General features: G+C 27.5%; 1 protein-coding gene across 5 annotated transcripts in view; it reads right to left on the bottom strand.

The window, feature by feature from the left end:
- Window positions 1–19,221: 19,221 nt before the first annotated feature.
- Window positions 19,222–20,000, bottom strand: part of LOC100208931 (intermembrane lipid transfer protein VPS13D) — a 241,165-nt gene continuing 240,386 nt past the window's right edge. For all 5 annotated transcript variants that reach the window (XM_065788385.1, XM_065788387.1, XM_065788389.1 and 2 more), the window contains one exon: window positions 19,222–19,627. In XM_065788385.1, the coding sequence (XP_065644457.1) occupies window positions 19,532–19,627 (96 nt within the window). In that variant the 3' untranslated portion in view covers window positions 19,222–19,531. The remainder of the gene's footprint in view (window positions 19,628–20,000) is intronic.

Below are 20,000 nucleotides of genomic sequence, written 5' to 3'. Positions count from 1 at the left end.
AATTTTTTCATAAAGAAAAATTTGTTAGCTAAAAATCCAATCAATTTTTGTCTGATAATATTTATTTTTCGTTCAATTAAGGCGAAATGGCCAGTATATTATATTATATTATACTGGCCATATTCCCAGTCTACATATACTTTAGATGTTATAGATAAAATTTTAAAAGAGATCGAAAAAAATTTGTTTGAAAACAAGGAGTGTTGGTTACAGTTTGTTAACCGATATTTGTCTACAATAAACATCTGAAGAGTATCCTACCAAGGGCAGCATCGTTTGGCAGGCAATGCTTGCTATAAGTTGCTTAAAAACATTGACAGCTTTGAGCGGTATTTTTCATGAGTCCAATCTTGGAGATCCCGTATTCAAATACATTAAGGTACTTAGAGATTTTGAAAAAGTAGTCCATGGCTGTTTTTGAAAATCATTAAACTCTACTTATGTTAAAAATGTAGAGCAGTTCTCTACGAGCTATAGAAATCTAGGGCTACAATTCCTTTGAAGGTACACATAGTTGAGCAACATATAATTGAATTCATCGACATGAAAGGTGGAGTCTTCGGTATGATAAATAAATTTTAAGTTTGACAAAAGATTAAAATAATATTATTTAATTATAATAATACTAAGTAAATACTTATTGTTACAATAATACAACAGTTTATGCAAGTTTAAACTTGCATAAACTATGACGATTATTCATTAAATAGACTAAAACTTTTTTTGTTTATTTTATATTCTGTACACTTAGGTTACTGGACCGAACAAGGTCTCGAATCCATTCACCAGGATTTCAATCAGTTTTGGTTAATGAGAAAAGATGGAGAACACATTCCAAGCTATATTAAAGCGCTAAAAAACACAGTTGTTGCTTACAACTACAAACACTTTTAAAGTAGCTTTCAATTTGTAGGTAGCTTGTAAAAAGTATAATATTAACCTCTGGTGAATAATTATTTAACATTATTTTTTAATATATTATATGATGATATATGACATGCAAAATATAAATAATAACTTAACCACTTAGACCAGAATATTTTACTTTTACGGCGATAAAGTAATTGTAGCTAACCCTATTGGACCCCACTCCTTGTGTACGGTTCCTTAAAAAAATTTCAAATGTTTTTGTTTTATATTAAACTAAATCAAAATTCATAGACAGATTTTAAATTTCATCAAAAAAAAATGTCTAGTTTAAAAGTTACGACCATTCAAAGTTATTTCAGGGGGTAAATTTGTGGAATTTTAAACTTCTCATGGTCATAAATCTTAAACGAAGAGATATTTTTTGTTGAAACTTGAAATCTGTTGATAAATTCTCGTCTAATTTATGACAGAACTTAAAAAAAAATTATTATCTTAGGAGAAATAGTTCTAGGAAGGGGACAATTAGGGGTTGGGACGGGGTTGGGTTAGCTTCAATTACCTAAACTTTCTGCAATTCATCCTCATTTGATACTAGTATTAACGTACTAAAAATTTGAGTATGCCACATAGCTCTTAGTTAACAATCTTGAACGACAAAATTTCTAGGCACTCGACTAAAATACGTGATTTTTTCCCAAGGCCCCCAGTGAAAAAAGTTGTTATTTACATTTTTGGAATAAGGAAGAGTCTTCTGATAATAAACAAAAAAAAATTCTGGGGATGTGTTGCAAAGTCTCAGAGCATGTTCCTATGAACCGTGATTTAGTTTTGACTTTATTTAAAGATCGGGGTTCGGCGATGAGACAGTATATGTCTTCTTCTTTCTCCGGCCATTTATTATATATTTAGGCAATTTTTCTTGTTGTAAATAGAATTATACGGCAAAAATTTAAAAAAGTAAACAAAAATAAACAAAAATCCCATTTTTGTGTAATATGAGCATGCACAGATTACCAAGTTTTTCATTGAAATGACCTACTTTAAAGTCCTAAAATAGCAGTGGTTTTAATTGCTTTTTGAATAAAAACAAAACATTGTAAAAAAATTTTATATTTTAACAAAATTGAATATTTTTCTGTAATTTAAATTCAAAAAATTTGAACTTTTATTTTTCAAAGGGTTTGAGTTTATAAAATTGAAAAAATAACGAACTAATTTTTTTATTTTTTTTTATAGCGAAAAACATACAGTTCAATCTCTCTAATTCGAATCTCCTTAATTCGAAAACCTCCATAATTCGATTAAATGCAAAGTCACCGTGAAATGCGTTTAAGAAAAATCAACTTTCTATAATTTGAAAATCTCTTTAATTCGAACTTTTATTTTTCCCCATAAAATTCGAATTAGAGAGATTCGACTGTAGTAGTATTGTTTCAACAAAACGTGGCTTAAAATTTGATCTTTTAATGATAAGTTTTGTTAATAACGAATCATTATATTCCAAAAATTAGTTTTTATAGTTAGGTTGTTATTTTTTTCTTAATTAATGTTATTTTTTTGAGCTAATTTAAAGTGCTCATATTACTAAGTGGTCTGGGTAATATGAGTACTTTTACTACTTTTTTAAAACCTCTGTGTTTGGCCAATATTGGTATACCGATATTGTTTGGCCAAACTTCTATCTCTTCGTCCGTATTTGCAAGCTTTAACCTTTTCTTCTTTTTTTTTTTTGACGTTAAGGTAGTGCTTGGGTGGAAAAAAAAAATTTCAAAGTGAATGTTTTATGGTCAATTGAAATTTTAAAATAAAAGGCCTATGTTGTTTGTTTTATCTAACAAAATATAGGAGGCATTTAAATTTTGATTTAAAATAAGCTTAGAACTTACACTTTCACAGCAATACTCTTTTTCAACCACTTTTGAATTACTGAAAGTCTCTAAAAATATGTTTGCTTGTATTCTAGAAACCCGGGATCGGTTTCTGTTAATGTAAAAAAAATAATAAGTTTTTAACCTACATTAACTAAACTTCTAAAATATCTAATCTTACTTATATGTCCTAGTATAGCAGATAGCCATTCCCACCACTTTGGGTTTAAAAAAATAGCGTTACTATAGACGCAGAGTTTCTATTGAGCGAAACTATACAGCACTATCCAGACAAATTAACTTTGCATTATTCTCGTTCAACAACAACACTGGTTTGTTACCTTATGAAAAATATTTATATCCAACTGATTTAAATATTTTCATAAATTATTGTTAAAATATGATTTTTTCTACTGATATTTATACTTAAATTATTAATTTAGTAGAACCATGCCCTGATTTTCATAAAAAGACTATTAGTCTAACATTTGATGTCTTGAGAAAGCAAGGCTTGTTTATAGCATTATAATTGCTTTACTTGAATTATAATTGGTTTGCAACTTTTTAAGGTGAAGAATGTAAACGCAAAAGTATTTGCGGTGGTGGAACTCCCCATTTACGTTGATGGAGACCTCCATTTGAAGTAAATATAAACTGTTGCAATAAGAAAAATTAGAAAATGTCATACCGATTTTGAAAAGTGTGCTGATATTTAAACATGCCACCGAAAATATATGTGGGCTAAATAAATTTTAAAGTTTTAATAAATTGTTTAATGAAATTAATAAGAATCACAGCAACATGATAATGGAAGAATACCCACTTTTATTCAAGACAAAAAATTAAAGCCTGTTTTTTTTTAAATTGAGTGAATGACAATTTGTTAAAAAAATGTCTTCTTAACAAAACGCACAAAAAAAATGAGTCACTGAATAGAGCAATTTAAAAAATGTCCCAAAGATATATAAGTTTGTAAAACAATTGATGAGTTAAGTGCAGATTTTGAAGCTATTGATTCTAATGATAATTCAATTGGATTTCTAAAGACTTTAGAAAGCTTAGGTGTTTTTCCAGATTTTTATGCAAGCAAGTTCTGTGTCTCAAATAATGACCAATAAATAATGTCAGTGGAAAGGAATTTGCTTAATATTGTTTAGCTGCAGAAAAAGTATATTTGAGGAGTGCGTAAATATTATACAAATATTATAAAAAGGAACTTAAATATTGTTATGATTTATAGAGAAATTTTTATTACGTTTTATTGCTGACAATCAATCATCAAAACAAGCTTTGAATATATCCCAGCCGGCACAAACACGTTTTTTAGACGTTTTTTTTCGCATCTAAAATGTAAACACCTTTTAGGTGTCTAAATTCAGATAAATATAAGAAATCTAATAGAAGTCATTTTTTAGACGGCTTGAGACAGCTCTTATTTGTTGTCTCAAAGATAATTACAATTAGATGTCTTATAGTTATCTGAACTTAGACGTCTAAAAGGTGTTAACATTTTAGTTTCTAAAAAGACGTGTTTGTGCTGGCTGGGATAGAAGAAATTTAGAGATGTTTTAGTGTATTATTACTTGAACTGCATTTATCTCAAAATTGAAAATTTTAGACGGTGCGTTATATAACTTTGATTGGTTTGAGCTTTGCACTTGAAATTTTGTATAGTGGTTACTTTTTATAATATACAGATTGAGAACATTTTTTGAAAAAATATTTTTCGGACCAGAGTTATTCAAAAACAAAGTTTAATTTTCAAGCCTTATTATAAGCAAGATATTTAAGTTTTAATTATTTTAAATCTGGGTATGAAATCAGACTAATTCTGCTCCCGTACCAATAAAGTTATATTATTATATATATATTATTTATATATTATATATATTATTATATACGAGTTGCAAAAATTTTTATATCATACTACAAATGTTTTTTTCTGAATTTGATGCACCGCAGTGATCATTTTGTCCCCTATTGGCCCAAAAAATTGGTTTTTCTTTATTTATATTTTCTTTTAGTTGTTACTTTTTTATAATTAATATATCAAAGTATCAAATAAAATAGTAAGAAATAAAAAATTTGAATTTTTAATTTTTAAGGTTGGTAAAGTCCAAAAAAATATTTCGTTCTCAATATCTTATGTATATCCTGAAAAAAATTTTTTTTTCCTACCTAGTAATTAGTTTACTAGTAATGCTTGTGCATGCAAATGCAATCCGCTTTAAATACCTGCATTATTTAAGTAAGTAGCTGTAAGTGCTTACTACATTACACTGGTTTAGCGTTGGTAATGAGGATCTTGCCTGTTTCTTCAGAGAATTTCATTAGCAAAATTGATGAAGATTTTATTTCAGATCTTTAAAATAATTGATGAATGATATAATGAAAATTATAACCAACATTCTTATGCAATAACATCTTGTTTCAAAGAAACAAAGAAATTGTAAATTGCTCGTGATTAGGAGTCTTTGTAACTCAGTTTCTTTTCGCAAAAAAAAAATTGTTAAGTTGGTTTGCGTATAAATTTCAAAAGTAATTGTTGTTTTTGACTTATTATATATTATTATAGCATTATATTTTTAGAATTATTATATATTATTGTAGCATAATGAATCAACACATATAAGAAAGAGATGCTTTTACGCATACGCAAAGAAAAGCTTGAAACATAATCATTAGCAGACAACTACATAAAGTTGTTTTTAATAGGATCTTGAGCGCCATTTGAAAAGACAGCAACAAAACATATTACAACAACTTGTGTTTAAGTAAATTTGCCGAAACATCTCTTATGCACTCACTGAAGTTAAACTGCTTTTCGAGAAATTGCACTCAGTCGGTTATTAGTTTAAACAATCAAGATGTCTCCGTAAATTATCTGATCTGCAAGACAAACAATTAGGTTGTTTGAAGGCAAAACACCAAAGGTCTTATTGTGGATTACAAGCAATCTTTTAAAAAAAATTTTAAATGTAATATGCTTGTCAAAGTTTTATGTTATATATTTTAATATAATTTAATTGAGATATATTATGGAATCCAAACTTTAACTTTAATTTCTAGCCGTAAAATCTCAAATTCTTGAATGCTATTTTTAAGTTAGGACTTTGCTTGATGCTTGATTGCAAAGACAATAAATTAGTCCTCAAGGAAATAAAAGAAAAAAAACTTTAACTACCAGCCTTATTTTTTTTTTTACTTTTTTGTTATTAAGTAGGAAACATTGTAACTTTGAGTAAAAAAATCTCATTTTGTTTGTAGAATCGCCTCTGCCTAAGTTTTAAAAAATTTCTTTTCAGATGAAGTGTAGGTGTTCTGGGTTATCCTGCTTGGAACTACATTGCCTGTATGCGGGCTGTGTTTTGTGTGAAAAAATGTATAAGTTTATATATATATATATATTTACCTTTATCTAAATATAAATATTTTAGAACAAAGTTTTCGAGAAGAATATTATAGTAAAATTAATAAAGCGTAATCATAAATAAAATGTAAAGATATAAACAAATAAAAAATTAGAGCAAAAACAAAATCGTGTTACATAAACAAAAAAATAAAATATATGCATACATTTTATTTTTTTAGTAAAGTTATGCCTTTTGACCTACCACGCATTTGCTTAACAACTTATAATTTGATATATAGTTTTTCGATCGGAACGCGTTAGTAGGGTCTTCGAGAGTGAGGGAATAAGAGGACAAATCGAACCGGGCGCCAAGTTTGTAGATGCGCCAGACAATCCGCTGTTGTTTTTTTTTTTTTTTTTTTTTTTTTTTTTTACAATAAATAGAAAAAACTTTAATGACAGACAATAGGAAATCTGCTTTTTTTTTTTTTTGTATTTAAGGTTGAAACATTAGTATTCGAAAATAAAATGCCCATGAAAAGAAAAATTTAATCTTATTATTTAATTCTATTATTATCATTATTTATTAACAACTTTTTAGTTAAAAAACAAAATTTAGTTGTGGTTGATATAGACAGATCCGGGCGTATTCCGTAAGCCCATAAACAGTTGCCATGCTAACTTGTGCTCAATTGCTTGGAAGATAATGCTCTGTGTTAGTTATAATGATAGATGATAAAATTTCGCTTTGAAGCAGAAGAAAACTGATAGAACTGACAACTTCGTTAGTTAGTGCGTTCCATTGATGAGCAACGTGGTAGATAATGAAGTTAAAGCAAACGAGACATTTGTTGACAATTTCACGATAAAAGCGCAATTTTTTCAAGTAGTATTTGAATGTTAAAGCAAAAGAGAGAATCACAGCGTTGCATTTTTAAGACAAATGAGCCACCTTGCCTCTACCAGGACCCGGACCGTTATCTAGTAAATAAGTTTTTGCATTGGGTTTAATTAAGGCGGAATGTCTACTTTAAACCCAATAGAAAAGAAACAATTTTTTGCTCAAATATTTCATGGACATTTCAATTTAATACGTTGATAAAACTTGCTAAAGTTAGACTTCTGATGTATGGTTAGGTTAAGCGTTGATGTTGGTTAAATAAGTATTTAGTTAAATAAGTTGATTGACAAATGATGAGTTTTATTTTGTTTTATAATTGATAATGAAAGTTTAAAAAAGTCGATTAATAATTTAAAAAAGATTTTGAAAATTTTTTATATAGGTATATATTTATATATATATATTTATTTATATATATATTTTTTAGGTATTGGTAGCGCGCTTTCTCTAAAAAATAAAAAATGCGTTAGATATTTTCATAAAATATAAATCTAATCATAAAGAAATACAAAATAACAACACTAATCTCAAAAAAATTACCAGTAAGCTAAGAGAAATTGAAGATAGAAGGAGGAAGGAGGAACAATCTAAGAAAAATAAGGAGGAACAATCTAAGAGTTGTCGGAGTTAAAGAAGATGATAATGAAACCTGGCTGGAAAGCGAACAAAAAGTAAAAGAAACATTTAATGAGTACTTGGGTGTAGAAAATGTAAAAACTGAAAGAGCACATAGAGCTGGTAAAAAAGGCGTAAAAGAGAACAGAACAATTGTTCTGAAATTATTGGACTTTAAAGTTAAGGAGGAAATTTTAACAAATGCATTAAGGTTAAAGGGAAAAAACATATTTATTAACGAATATTACTGCATGCAGACGAATAAAATAAGAAAGGAATTGCGTGAAAAAATGAAAATTGAAAGAAATTGGGGAAAATTTGCTTACATATCATACGACAAGCATATTGTACGCGAGTGGAAGACAAGTAAAAAGTAATTTTCTACTTATTTTATTTACGGTTTATTTAATTTTTATTTATTTTTTGAATATTTTTACTGATAATATATCAATAACGAAACTCTTTAAAATGAATCCAAAAATGTTTGAATACGAAGGTCTTTTTGAAAACATTTCAGATAAGGTTTTTATAATAAATGATCAAAACACTTTCGATAAACATGACCTTGACAAAACTTTATTGATAACTTTTCATTAATGAATATGGCAACACCTTACATGTTTCCAGATGAAATAAATAAGTATTTAAAAGATGTTAAACCTTATGAGAGCCTTTCTCTAGTTCATCTTAATATTAGAAGCGCTAAAGCAAATTTTGAAAATATTAAAATATTCTTAGAAGAAAGCAATTTTATTTTTAATATTATTTGTTTAAGCGAGACAAGGTTAACTGATGACGAATTTAACGAAAGCACGCTTTTTCAACAAAATAACTATAAAGGAGTGCATGTGCAGAGGAAATCGAAAAAAAGAGGCGGGGGTGTTGTAATTTACATCAAAAATAGTTTGCGGTATAAATTATGAAAGACCTATGCATATCTGATTACGACAGGGAATTTGTATCTATTGAAATCATTAACAATGACCCTAAAAATACCTTAATATCATGCTGTTATAAACTGCCACAAACATCAACAGAAATATTCTCAAATCATCTTCAAAATATTATTTTGAAAAGCTTGCAAGAAAAAAAAAAGTTATTTATCATAGGAGATTTTAATATTAATGCTCTAAATTATGAAAATAATAAAGAAACACAAAGTTTTTACAATAATTTATTTCGATTTGGTGTAATTCCTCTTATAAATAAACCAACGCGAATAACAAAAAATTCGGTGACGCTAATAGGTAATATACTAACAAATTCTTTATTTGAAATCTCCTTAAAGAAAGGAGTAATTAAAACATCTATATTGGATCATTTTCCGATATTTATTTCAATAAATACCTCAAATAAAATTAAAATTAAAAAAAAAAAGCAATTACAAGGCGGCATTTTTGATTGGATAGCCAGGTTAACTTTAAAAGTGAGTTAGCTAATATTGACTGGTCAGATTTAGAATCCTCAAATGATACCAATTTAATGTATAATACGTTTAAAGATTTTTTTTTTTTCTTTCTAGAGTAAATAAATCTTTTGATAAATATTTAGAACGTAATAAAAATGAATTGAATAACGAAAAACTAACCATGTTAGAATTTGACAATGCTTTTAAAAGCCTAAAAAGAAACAAAGCAACCGGAGTCAGCTATATTAATAGCAACATAGTAATTAACTGCCAAAACGAGCTTAAAGTTCCTTTATTTAAAATATTTAAACACTCCTTAAAAGAAGGTATCATTCCTGAAAAACTGAAAACTACGAAAGTAAAACCTATTTTTATATCAATATCAATACTTTCTACATTCTCTAAGATACTTAAGAGAATTATGCACAACAGAGTATATACTTTTTTTAAAGAAAATAATTTTATTTACTCCAAGCAATTCAGTTTTCAAAAAAATACATCAACTGAACACGCAACCCTTCACCTAGCTAATGAAATAAAAAGTTCTTTTACAAACGGAAAAGTAACATTAGGTGTATTCATCGATCTCTCTAAGGCTTTTGATACAGTCGACCACAAAATATTATTATCAAAGCTTAACATGTATGGCATAAGGGGTAGAACGAACTAATGGATAGAAAGCTACTTAGATATACGCGTGCAATCAATATACTATGGAGATAATAAACTCTCTAACCCTTCTTTATTAAAGTGTGGTGTTCCTCAGGGTTCAATACTTGGGCCTTTGCTTTTTTTAACCTATGTTAACGATCTCTATCGGGCATCAAAAAGAATTTCAACAATAATGTTTGCTGATGATAGCAACTTTTTTATCTCCGGAAAAATTATAAATGAATTGTGCGTAGAAATGAATCAAGAATTAGAAAAAATTTCTGGATGGTTTAACGAAGTAAAACCATCCAGAAATTTTTTTTAATTCAGAAGTTTATAAGTAAAACGAAGTTTTCTTTATTTCATCCTTCTTATAAAAAAAAAGAAGTCGAATCTTCCCTTCCAAAATTGTTTATTGAAAATAGAGAAATAAGTAGGGATAATGTTACTAAATTTTTAGGTGTTTTTATTGATTAAAATCTAAATTGGAATAAACGTATCGCCTATTTAGGTAGTAAAATATCTTAAAGTATCGGAATAAAATACCGATCATGCTATTTATTGAAAAAGCCTCTACTCTAACAAATCTACTATAGCTTTGTTCAAAGTTATTTAAATTACGGTAATACAGCATGGGGTAGTACCTATAAAAGCAAACTAGAACCCTTCTATCGTAAACAGAAGCATGCTATACGAGTAATTTAATTTTAAAAATAAAAAAGAACTCACAAAGCCTCTTTTTGAACAGGTGTCTTTGCTAACATTGTTTGAACTAAATATATATAATGTTCTAAGTCTTTTGTATAATAGCAAAATGCAAAAAACTCCTTCAATTTTCTATAGTATATTTATAAACAAAAGCCAGGGTATAAATACCTGTTGCGCACAAATAGTACCCCATTAGAGTCTTCATGCAAAACTAAGTTTGAGCAATATAAATTACTTATCGTGGACCTCATATCTGGAATAAGTTTTTATTACTTAATCAAAATTTATTGACTTTGAAAACTTAAATGGCTTTAAAAAAACTATTAAAAAGAGTATTTTAAAGTATAAAAATTTACTTACTGATTTTTTCTAAATTTGTTCACTGCTAGCTTCTTATATAAACACTTATTTTTTGATATAGTTAAATATATTTTTCAAACATTGCGTTAGTAATAAACGTAAAATATTAAGAAAAAGTAACGATATATGTTTGTATAATTGTTATCTTACATTTTAATACATTTTAATACAATTATAATGTAAAAATTTAACGTAAAATTTTTGTATATATATATATATATATATATATATATATATATATATATATATATATATATATATATATATATATATATATATATATATATATATATATACATATATATATATATATTAGGGTGGTCCTTAAAACAACTTTTTTTTAAATGTCTCCTCTCACCCTCTAAATGTGTGCTATATAATAAAATAATGCTAGAATTACAAACTTTTGAAAAAAAAATATATTTTTAGGGATAGCCTTAAACATCAGACGGGTCCTTATAATTATCAAAAAAAAAGTTCTTCAAAAGTATATTTTATAAAAGTATATTGGGTATATTTTCTTTTTATTCATTCATTTTTCACGTAGCTTTTCCTGCCATTAGTAAAGTAATTGCAATTAATGAACTAGCTTTTATGATATTAAATAGTTTGTCTAATAAAATTATATTTATATATATATATATATATATATATATATATATATATATATATATATATATATATATATATATATGTATATATATATATATATATATATGTATATATATATATATATATATAAATATATAATTATATATATAATTACATAATATATATATATATATATATATATATATATATATATATATATATATATATATATATATATATATATATATATATATATATATATATATATATATATATACAGCTATGCTCAAATGTATGGAGCACCCCTATATTTTATTTAAAATTCAAAAGTAATGAACAAATAGTAAATGTGAATGTGTTTATTTGATACAAATTATTTCAATTCAACAATATTATTTAATATAATTAATATTTTGTAGCACCTCCCTTTGCCTTGATCACCGCACGTAGTCTTTTGGGCATGCTGTCCACAAGATCCTTACATACATTCGCTGGTATTTTTTCCCATTCATCCAGAATTTTCGCTTTAAATTCTTCTTTGGATTTACATCTGTAAATTGACAACTTCCTCTTCAAAATAGACCACAAATTTTCTATGGGTGACAAATCTGGAGACTGGGGGGGCCACGTAATGAGGGGAACTTCATTTGTTGAAAACCAGTCCAAACTTTTTTTTGCCTTGTGGCAAGGAGCGTTATCTTGTTGAAAATAATATTGAGGGACATCTTCGTCAAATAATTTCAATATTGATGGCTCCAAAACTTCATTTAGCATGGTAATGTAGCGCTCTGCATTCATCCTACCCTCACATAAAAATATTTCACCTACGCCACTGGAGGCCATGCAACCCCAGATCATTGTGCCACCACCGCCAAATTTGACTGTAGGGATGATACATTCCGGCTCAAATGCTTCGCCTGGTCGTCGTCTTACAAAGGTGCCTCCAGGTTGCCCGAAAATCTAGGTCAAAAAAGTAAAGGAATACAAATTTGATATTATAAATTTCAACATGTAAAATTTCAGATACTTAAAGGAATAATTTCGAAATGATATTTTTATTTTATTTTTTGGTTACACCGTAAGTCATAATGATGCCTTACCTCTATATTTGATTCGTCTGACCAAATAATTTTGGCCCAATCTTCTGATGACCAATTTTGGTGCTGTTTAGCCCATTCTAAACGAAGTTTCTTATGGTGCTCAGTCAGCAATGGTTTTCGGCGAGCCCTTCTTCCATGTAAATTACCTTCTTTTAAGTATCTTCTAACACTTGGAGCAGAAATTTGAATTTTTCTGTGCTCCCACAGATCGCTAACCAAGTCTTTAGAAGATTTGGTCCGATTTCGAAGTGAAATCCTGTTGAGGAAACGATGGTTTCTAGGAGAAAGTATACGTTTTCTTCCCGTTTTTGGTCTATTTTCGTATGAACCAGTTTCACTAAATCTATTTATAGCATTTTGCACTGCTTTCCTTGAGCATTTCATAATTTTTGAAATTTCCACTTGGGAATGTCCTTGTTTATGGAGTATCACAATTTGGCTTCTTTCACTCACAGAAAGTTCGCGTGTTTTACTCATAATGAAAATAAATAAAGAACGATAAAAAAAATCACTACTTTTAAACAATAGATAATGAGCGGCTGACAATAGTTACGTTTAAGATAAGAATGAAATGAATATCTTAATTCGACAGAATTTATACTAAGTGAGTATGTAGACAAGTTAAGACAAGTCTAATCATGCCCAGACAAGCAAATTCAACATGCATTAAATGATTTACTAATGCTTAAACGTAAAAAACAAATAAAATACCATTTAAAAAAAAATTCATCATGTATATCTCATTTTTTAAACACAAATATATTTAAACAAATAGGTGCTCCATACATTTGAGCATAGCTGTATATATATATATATATATATATATAAGACCTTTTGGTCTTTTGCAAGTTTCCCGCGTTCTTCTTACAGTTCGTATTATAGAAGTTTGTTTATTATTTATGCTTGTGATTTTTTATATTTATATGTATATTTAATCTTAAAGAATCTTTATTATGTAATCATGAAAATGTATACTATGGAACAAAAATAAATTTAAAAAAAAGAAAGAAAAGAAAGTGTTTCTAGAAAATGGGTTCAAAGAAATCTCTCATACATTTGTCTTACTACCTCCACTGGTATAGTGTTAGAGCGAATCGATTACGGGACTGATAAATGGCGGACAAAGTTCGTAGAATTTTAAATATGACTTCTTTCTTGGCTTCTAGGAATTTAGCTTTTCTAGTGAACTTGTTATGAATTTCTCTAGATATCAATTTCAATTATTTAAATAACTGTTGTAGTAATTTAATTATAACTATGATATACAATTATGTTTGCATGTGAAACAACACTCGTAAATGGGATGGGAAATTAAAACTTTCTTGCCGGTATAAAGGTTATTGGTTGCTGCAATCCCGTCATTGAATCCCACTAGGAAAATGTAAGACGCTATCAACAATAGGGCTATAAATCAGTGCCCATTACTTCTCTTCGTAGTTTTTAAATGAGTTCGTTAGAGAATGTGGTGGTGTCATCCGAAGTGCAGTTGTCGAAGAAATCCAGGATGGTTTCTACTTCACTATCATATTTGAGGGTACCCCAATACATCTCACACTGAGAAGATAACTTTTGTTATTAATTTTTTTAACTCTGAAAAACAAAATAATTGCTGGCAAATAAAAGAACAATTCTTTGTTATTGAAACTTTTGGGAAGAAGAAAGGAATCGATATAGCCAAGTCAATATAGCTTATCACTGATGTGATTGCTAGGCTAAGTTTGGATATTCGGAAACTATTGCAGTCAGGGATACAAAAGTGGATCCAATATGTCAGGTGCTTATAAGGGAGCTCAAGCCTCAGTAAGGCAAAATTATTTGAAAGCTATGTACGTTTCCTGTGGCGCTTACAGTCTGAATTCTGCACGCTTTTGAATCAACCATAGAGATCAAAGTATTCTTTGGAAATGTTGAATTTTTATACCTATTATTTAATACAAGACCTGTTCGATGAAAGATCCTCACTAAAGTAACAGAAAGTTCAATGCATAGACTTTCTATGGCATAGACTTTCTATGATGGTTTCTATGATCTTGTACCGACGCGATCAAACCACTTGCCAAGAGGCCAAAAGAAATTGTGGCAGCTCTTAAACATACCATGGAAAACCTGGATTTGACCAGTGAGCAGCTCAGTCACCTTACTGCTATTAACTACGTTAGTCGTCTTCTAAAATCTAAAGACGTCATCATCGATGACGTATGATTGATTGGTAGCTAGAAGATATTTAGCAGAACAGACGGGGGGCATTTAGTTAAAAATTTTCCAAGAGGCTGTAGCTATAGCTAAACTGCTAGGATTCGAAACTGAACTTGCTACTAAAAGAAAGCGTAAACTGAAATGCTTTCACAATGAAGCATTAAACACAGTACATTTCCAGGACAGGCAAACAAAAGAATTCAAAAGTGACTCAGACACCATTGACACTTTTGAAGCCCCTTCGTGTTAGACCACATTATTTATTGAATTTTTCAACTTCTTCAGCTTTTTTTACTTGTAACTTCATTTTTTTTATTTCGACTTATGTTGGTTATTGGGATTGAAAACTTAAATAAAAATTATAAGTTTTGTCTATTTTGAGATGAGTCATTTTTGCCCAATATATGTGGCGATTTTTGTCTCCAGTTCTTTGTCAAATGCATTAAGAAATATAAATAAATACAATTTATGAATTAACAGTTATGGTTAACAACATTTTTTTCAAACTGATTTTAAAAAACCAAGCATATTACTTCGTGGAACTTCTCTTTAGAATAAAATGATTGGAAAACATTTTGATTTTTCTCTGTCATTCAAGAATAAGCATAAAAAATCATTTTGATGATATTTTTAAACGTTTAATAATTTGTCTTATAATTTTTTGCAGTTGAATATCTATATAAATATGCTCTTAAATTTGATTTATAATTTTTGCACTTGTTCATTCAAACTTTAAATTAACTTTATGACAAGACCTGATGGTCATTCTTTTATGTAAAGTTGAATAATTATATTATTTATTACGACTTTAATTATTCCTTATAAGGAACAGTATACTATGTGTATATGTATACTATGTAAGATTTTTACACCTAAATGGTTTTGTTGAGTAACAATTAAAAGAAAATGTTAGCATGCTTGTTTGCGATAACCAATGCTTTTTAAGGATGCTAAAAATATTGTGCTTAACGATTAGGTAAACTGGTCAGTTAGGCCAAGCACCTGTGGCGCAGTTGTTCGAGTTCTAGCTAGAACCAAGAGGTTAGAGGTTCATTGATGAACACACTAAAGTAGCGATTGCTGAAATTACATCTTACTCATTTCGAAAGGTTTTTTATTTTATTTGAATTATTGCATTATGTACTGAAAAGTTCCTTTTATGATAATTTCAGTTCAATAAATGGCTAAATGCATATTTAATTTTCTTTTCAGGAAAAATGAAGTTTCTTATTGTTTAAGTGGAAAAATATTGGCTGAATAATGTATTTAAATCATATAAAAGTATTTAATATTTAAATTGTATATATTAAATTTTCTATATTTCTATATTGCGTTAATATTATTTGCTAATATGTTATGCACTTGACAGCAAATTTTTATTTTTACTCTATCGGAAAATATTTTAAATGTTTTATTTTAGTTGTTTATAGATGCCCCAATTGTTGTTTAATGAAAGACAACAATAACTAACGTTGACTATCATTTTTATCGACTTTACATAACCTATTATTGTGTTACAATAATCGTGTAAATGATCTGTTTTGCACGCATGGTTTTTGTACTTTTCTTTGTAAGTGACCTTTTTTTAAACAAAATTTTGATGAAACAAATACACCGATTTGCATGCAACATATAAAATTTAATAATATTAATTTAATACTAATAGAGCAGTAAATGTTTAAAATGTTCAAAAAAAATTTTTTGTAAAAATAATAAAGAAAATTTATTTTCAAATAATTTTATATATTGAATGCAAATTGGTGTATTTGTTTTATCAAAATTTTGTATAAAGAAAGGTCACTTTTAAAGAAAAGTACAAAAATCATGGGTGCAAAATAGATATTAATACATAGTATCTGATAACAGATACTAACTACATACTGTTAGTTGAAATATTTTAAAGAATTATGAAGTTTTCTCCGTGTATTTCAAATGATAAACGTTTACTCCCTTCGATCCGAAATACGATTCCGATTTACATTCAACGTAAATAATTATTGAAAGTAAATACTGTTGTAAGTTTTTTACATTTTGAATATAATTATTCTTTTTTATATATATATAATTATAATTAAATTTTTTTGTGTGAATATCTTGAACATTTAATAGTATTAAATGTTCAAAATATTCAGTATAATTATTCATTTAATAGTATTAAATGTTCAAAATATTCAGTTTAATTATTCATTTAATAGTATTAAATGTTCAAAATATTAAAAAATAAAAATGTTATATTAAAAATGTAAAAAACTTACAACAGTATTTATTTTCAATAATTATTTATGTTGAATGTAAATCGGAATCGTATTTCGGATCGGAGGGAGTAAACGTTTATCATTTGAAATACGCGGAGAAAACTTCATAATTATTTAAACTATTTCAACTAAATAATTGTTTAAAGATAAGGACAAGAATTCAAGAAACAAGTATAATCGAGTCGTTTTATTTTAAAAATTACTAGTTTAACGCACGTTAGGTTTTGACTTTTGACCTTGTAAAGACGAAAGGTTATAAAAACCAATATTTTTTAAGAGACAAAGAAAACCGCTTATAAAAACTGAATAGAAACTAAGACTAAATAACTAACAATTCTATCTAGTGGTGAAAATTATTATGCTATGGACAATAAAATAGTATATCCTGTTATGTTTATTAACCTCTTAATGTTAATACAAGATTTGAAAAAATATACAAGAATTAGTTGCCCTAATGACAAAATTAATGTACATTAATTTTGTCATTAGGGAAGACAAGGGCTAGTTTTTACTCAATGAGCTCTGTAGCCCTAACGGCAAAACTAAATATTAAACCGCAGTCTTAAAGAGAATGAATTTAGGTAACATTTTTAACTCATTATAAAAAAAATTTTCTTGAGGCCCTTCTGGGGTCTTAAAAAAAAAGTTAGTCAACTTACCCCACCTCGGGGTAAGTTGGTGCAAACTATTTATTATTATTTATTTTGACAACAATTTTAAGCAAAAAATTTAATATTACTTTCAGCTGGTACCAAATATTAGAACGTATAACAAAACAATAACCTACTCTCTATATGTAAAAAAAAAAAACTAAAAAAAAATTGTTTGATATTTTTTGTAAAAATAAATTTTTTCAATATTGTTAAAAATTGAAAAAATAAAAAAAAAAATTGATTTTATTTAAATGCATATTTTTCTCCATAGTAAATGCTATGAGCCAACTTACTCCGCGAAAATTTTGCCAACTTACCCCAAAAGCCTTATTTTCAATAAACAGTCTATAGATCCTGAAAAACGGCAACTATTGAAAAAGAATCTAACTGGAAATAGTAAACCAATAGTGATTGGAATTTTTAAAACAATTTTTTTTTTACATACGACTAACTATTTTCTTTGTAAAGAAAAAGGAAGCGATGTTCCAAAAGTTACGTTTTTGTACAAAAACGTAACTTTGTCAGTTGTCCAAGACACACAATGGATTTTTCAATGCACAAATTCAAAGCCTCAGACTTGTCTAAAAAGGTAAAACGAATATGATTACATCTCTATACTAATTACTTTGTATTAGTCCCAGTGGGCACAGTACGTTTTTTAAACGTTCTTTGGACGTTTTTATTAGGTTTAAATTTAATAAAAACGTCCAATAAACGTTTTAAAAACATACTGGGGTAAACGTATATTGACTTAAACTACAAAAGTTCGTAATGTGGAAGGGTTTAAAAATTAGTGGTCCAACGTAAAAAATTTTTTAAATGTACCTAGGGTCGCTCTCTGAAAATTAGGTTTAATTTCCTAATAAATTAGCTACAAAGATAGGTATAAATTTGATTTAAAATTTATTTAATCTTAGAATACTTTCGAAAAAGTTATCTAGTGCTGCTTAATTGCAATACTTGAATAAATAACAAAATTGACTAATAGTTCTAAGCAAAATTGACAAATAAGCCAAAGCGTAAAATTGTAGACCCAAAACAACCAAAAGAAAAAAAATATTTTGCATTAGTAAATATTCAACAATCGTTATCAAGCAAATTCTTGACGCACTTATGACCCTAGGTACAAGCAACTTATATGGCTCTCTAGGTACAAGAAATGATAGCCTCACTAAAAATGTGATCCCTTTAACGATCCATTTAAAGAAAACTTATTCAACATCACATTTAGTACTTAAGTAACAAACAATAAAATATACAAGAACTTATAGAAAAGCATTACCTCTAAGAATGAAAAAATAACAACAATCTAAAATCACTTTAGACCATCAAAAAGCGTTTTACGATTAAATTTGCGTAGGAACACTCTCTGAGAATCAAAATAGGATTGACAAATAAATATTTTTATAACAAATCACCTCACTGAGAAGCATTATTTAGAACTTTATAGTTTTCAAATAAAGTGGGGTGACCCTTAGTACAAGGAGGCTCTCCTTTTTTAAAAGTACTAACAGCATTTTCGTTAGATATTTTTTCTTTAGAAAATAACTTTGAAGCAAAAAATGGTTATATACAATGGGGTATATCACCTTAATAAAAATGCTGTAAATGGAGCGTAGCAACTTAAAACGTTACAAAAGGGGGTATACCACTATGCATTAAGTGAAAGTAATAGCGATCATAACAATCGTCATAAAAAATATTTTAAACTTTATTTATAAAAATGTTTCCAAAAATCTTATCTCATTTTTAAATGAATTATTACAAACTTTAAAGGCTAAGTCTAAGGCTAAGGCTAAGTGTTTTCATAAAAATAAATATTCTAGATTACACTTTTGTCATTTTCGGAAGAAAAAATATTTTTAAAAAGAATTATATGCATCATACGCAAAGATGAATCATGCCAAAACACATGTCTAAATTTTAAAGTATGACTAAAAAATTGTCTTGTTTATTCTCTAAAACGTATTTTTTAAAAATCTACTAGTCTTTCAAAAAAGTTTTCAAAAAAAATCTGAAAACAGTGATTCGTCACGTTTTTTAATCGCTGTTAACGACTCGTTATAAATGCTTTTTAAATAACTGATTTTTTGTCCGATCTAAAAGAGAAAATATTTTCTTTTAAAAAACGCGTTTATATATATATATATATATATATATATATATATATATATATATATATATATATATATATATATATATATATATATATATATATTAGGGTGATTCAGACTGTAATAGAAAAAAAAGTTCACAAAAAGCATTCTCCTCAAGGTTGCCTGTTTTCCTTTATCACTAGGATCATGTGTATCAAAAATTAGACTAAAAGAAGCAATTTTAGGGGTTGCCATGTTTTATAAGATGAATTAACCATTGGTAAAATTTTGTGATTCTCTCAAATTTTGCAAATTTGTTTTTTTATTTTATATATATATATATATATATATATATATATATATATATATATATATA

This window comes from Hydra vulgaris, chromosome 01 (genome assembly GCF_038396675.1).
Source record: "Hydra vulgaris chromosome 01, alternate assembly HydraT2T_AEP".
In the NCBI taxonomy this organism is placed as follows: domain Eukaryota; kingdom Metazoa; phylum Cnidaria; class Hydrozoa; order Anthoathecata; family Hydridae; genus Hydra; species Hydra vulgaris.
The sequence above is the reverse complement of the archived record's forward strand: the minus strand, read 5'-3'. Positions and strand labels throughout refer to the sequence as shown.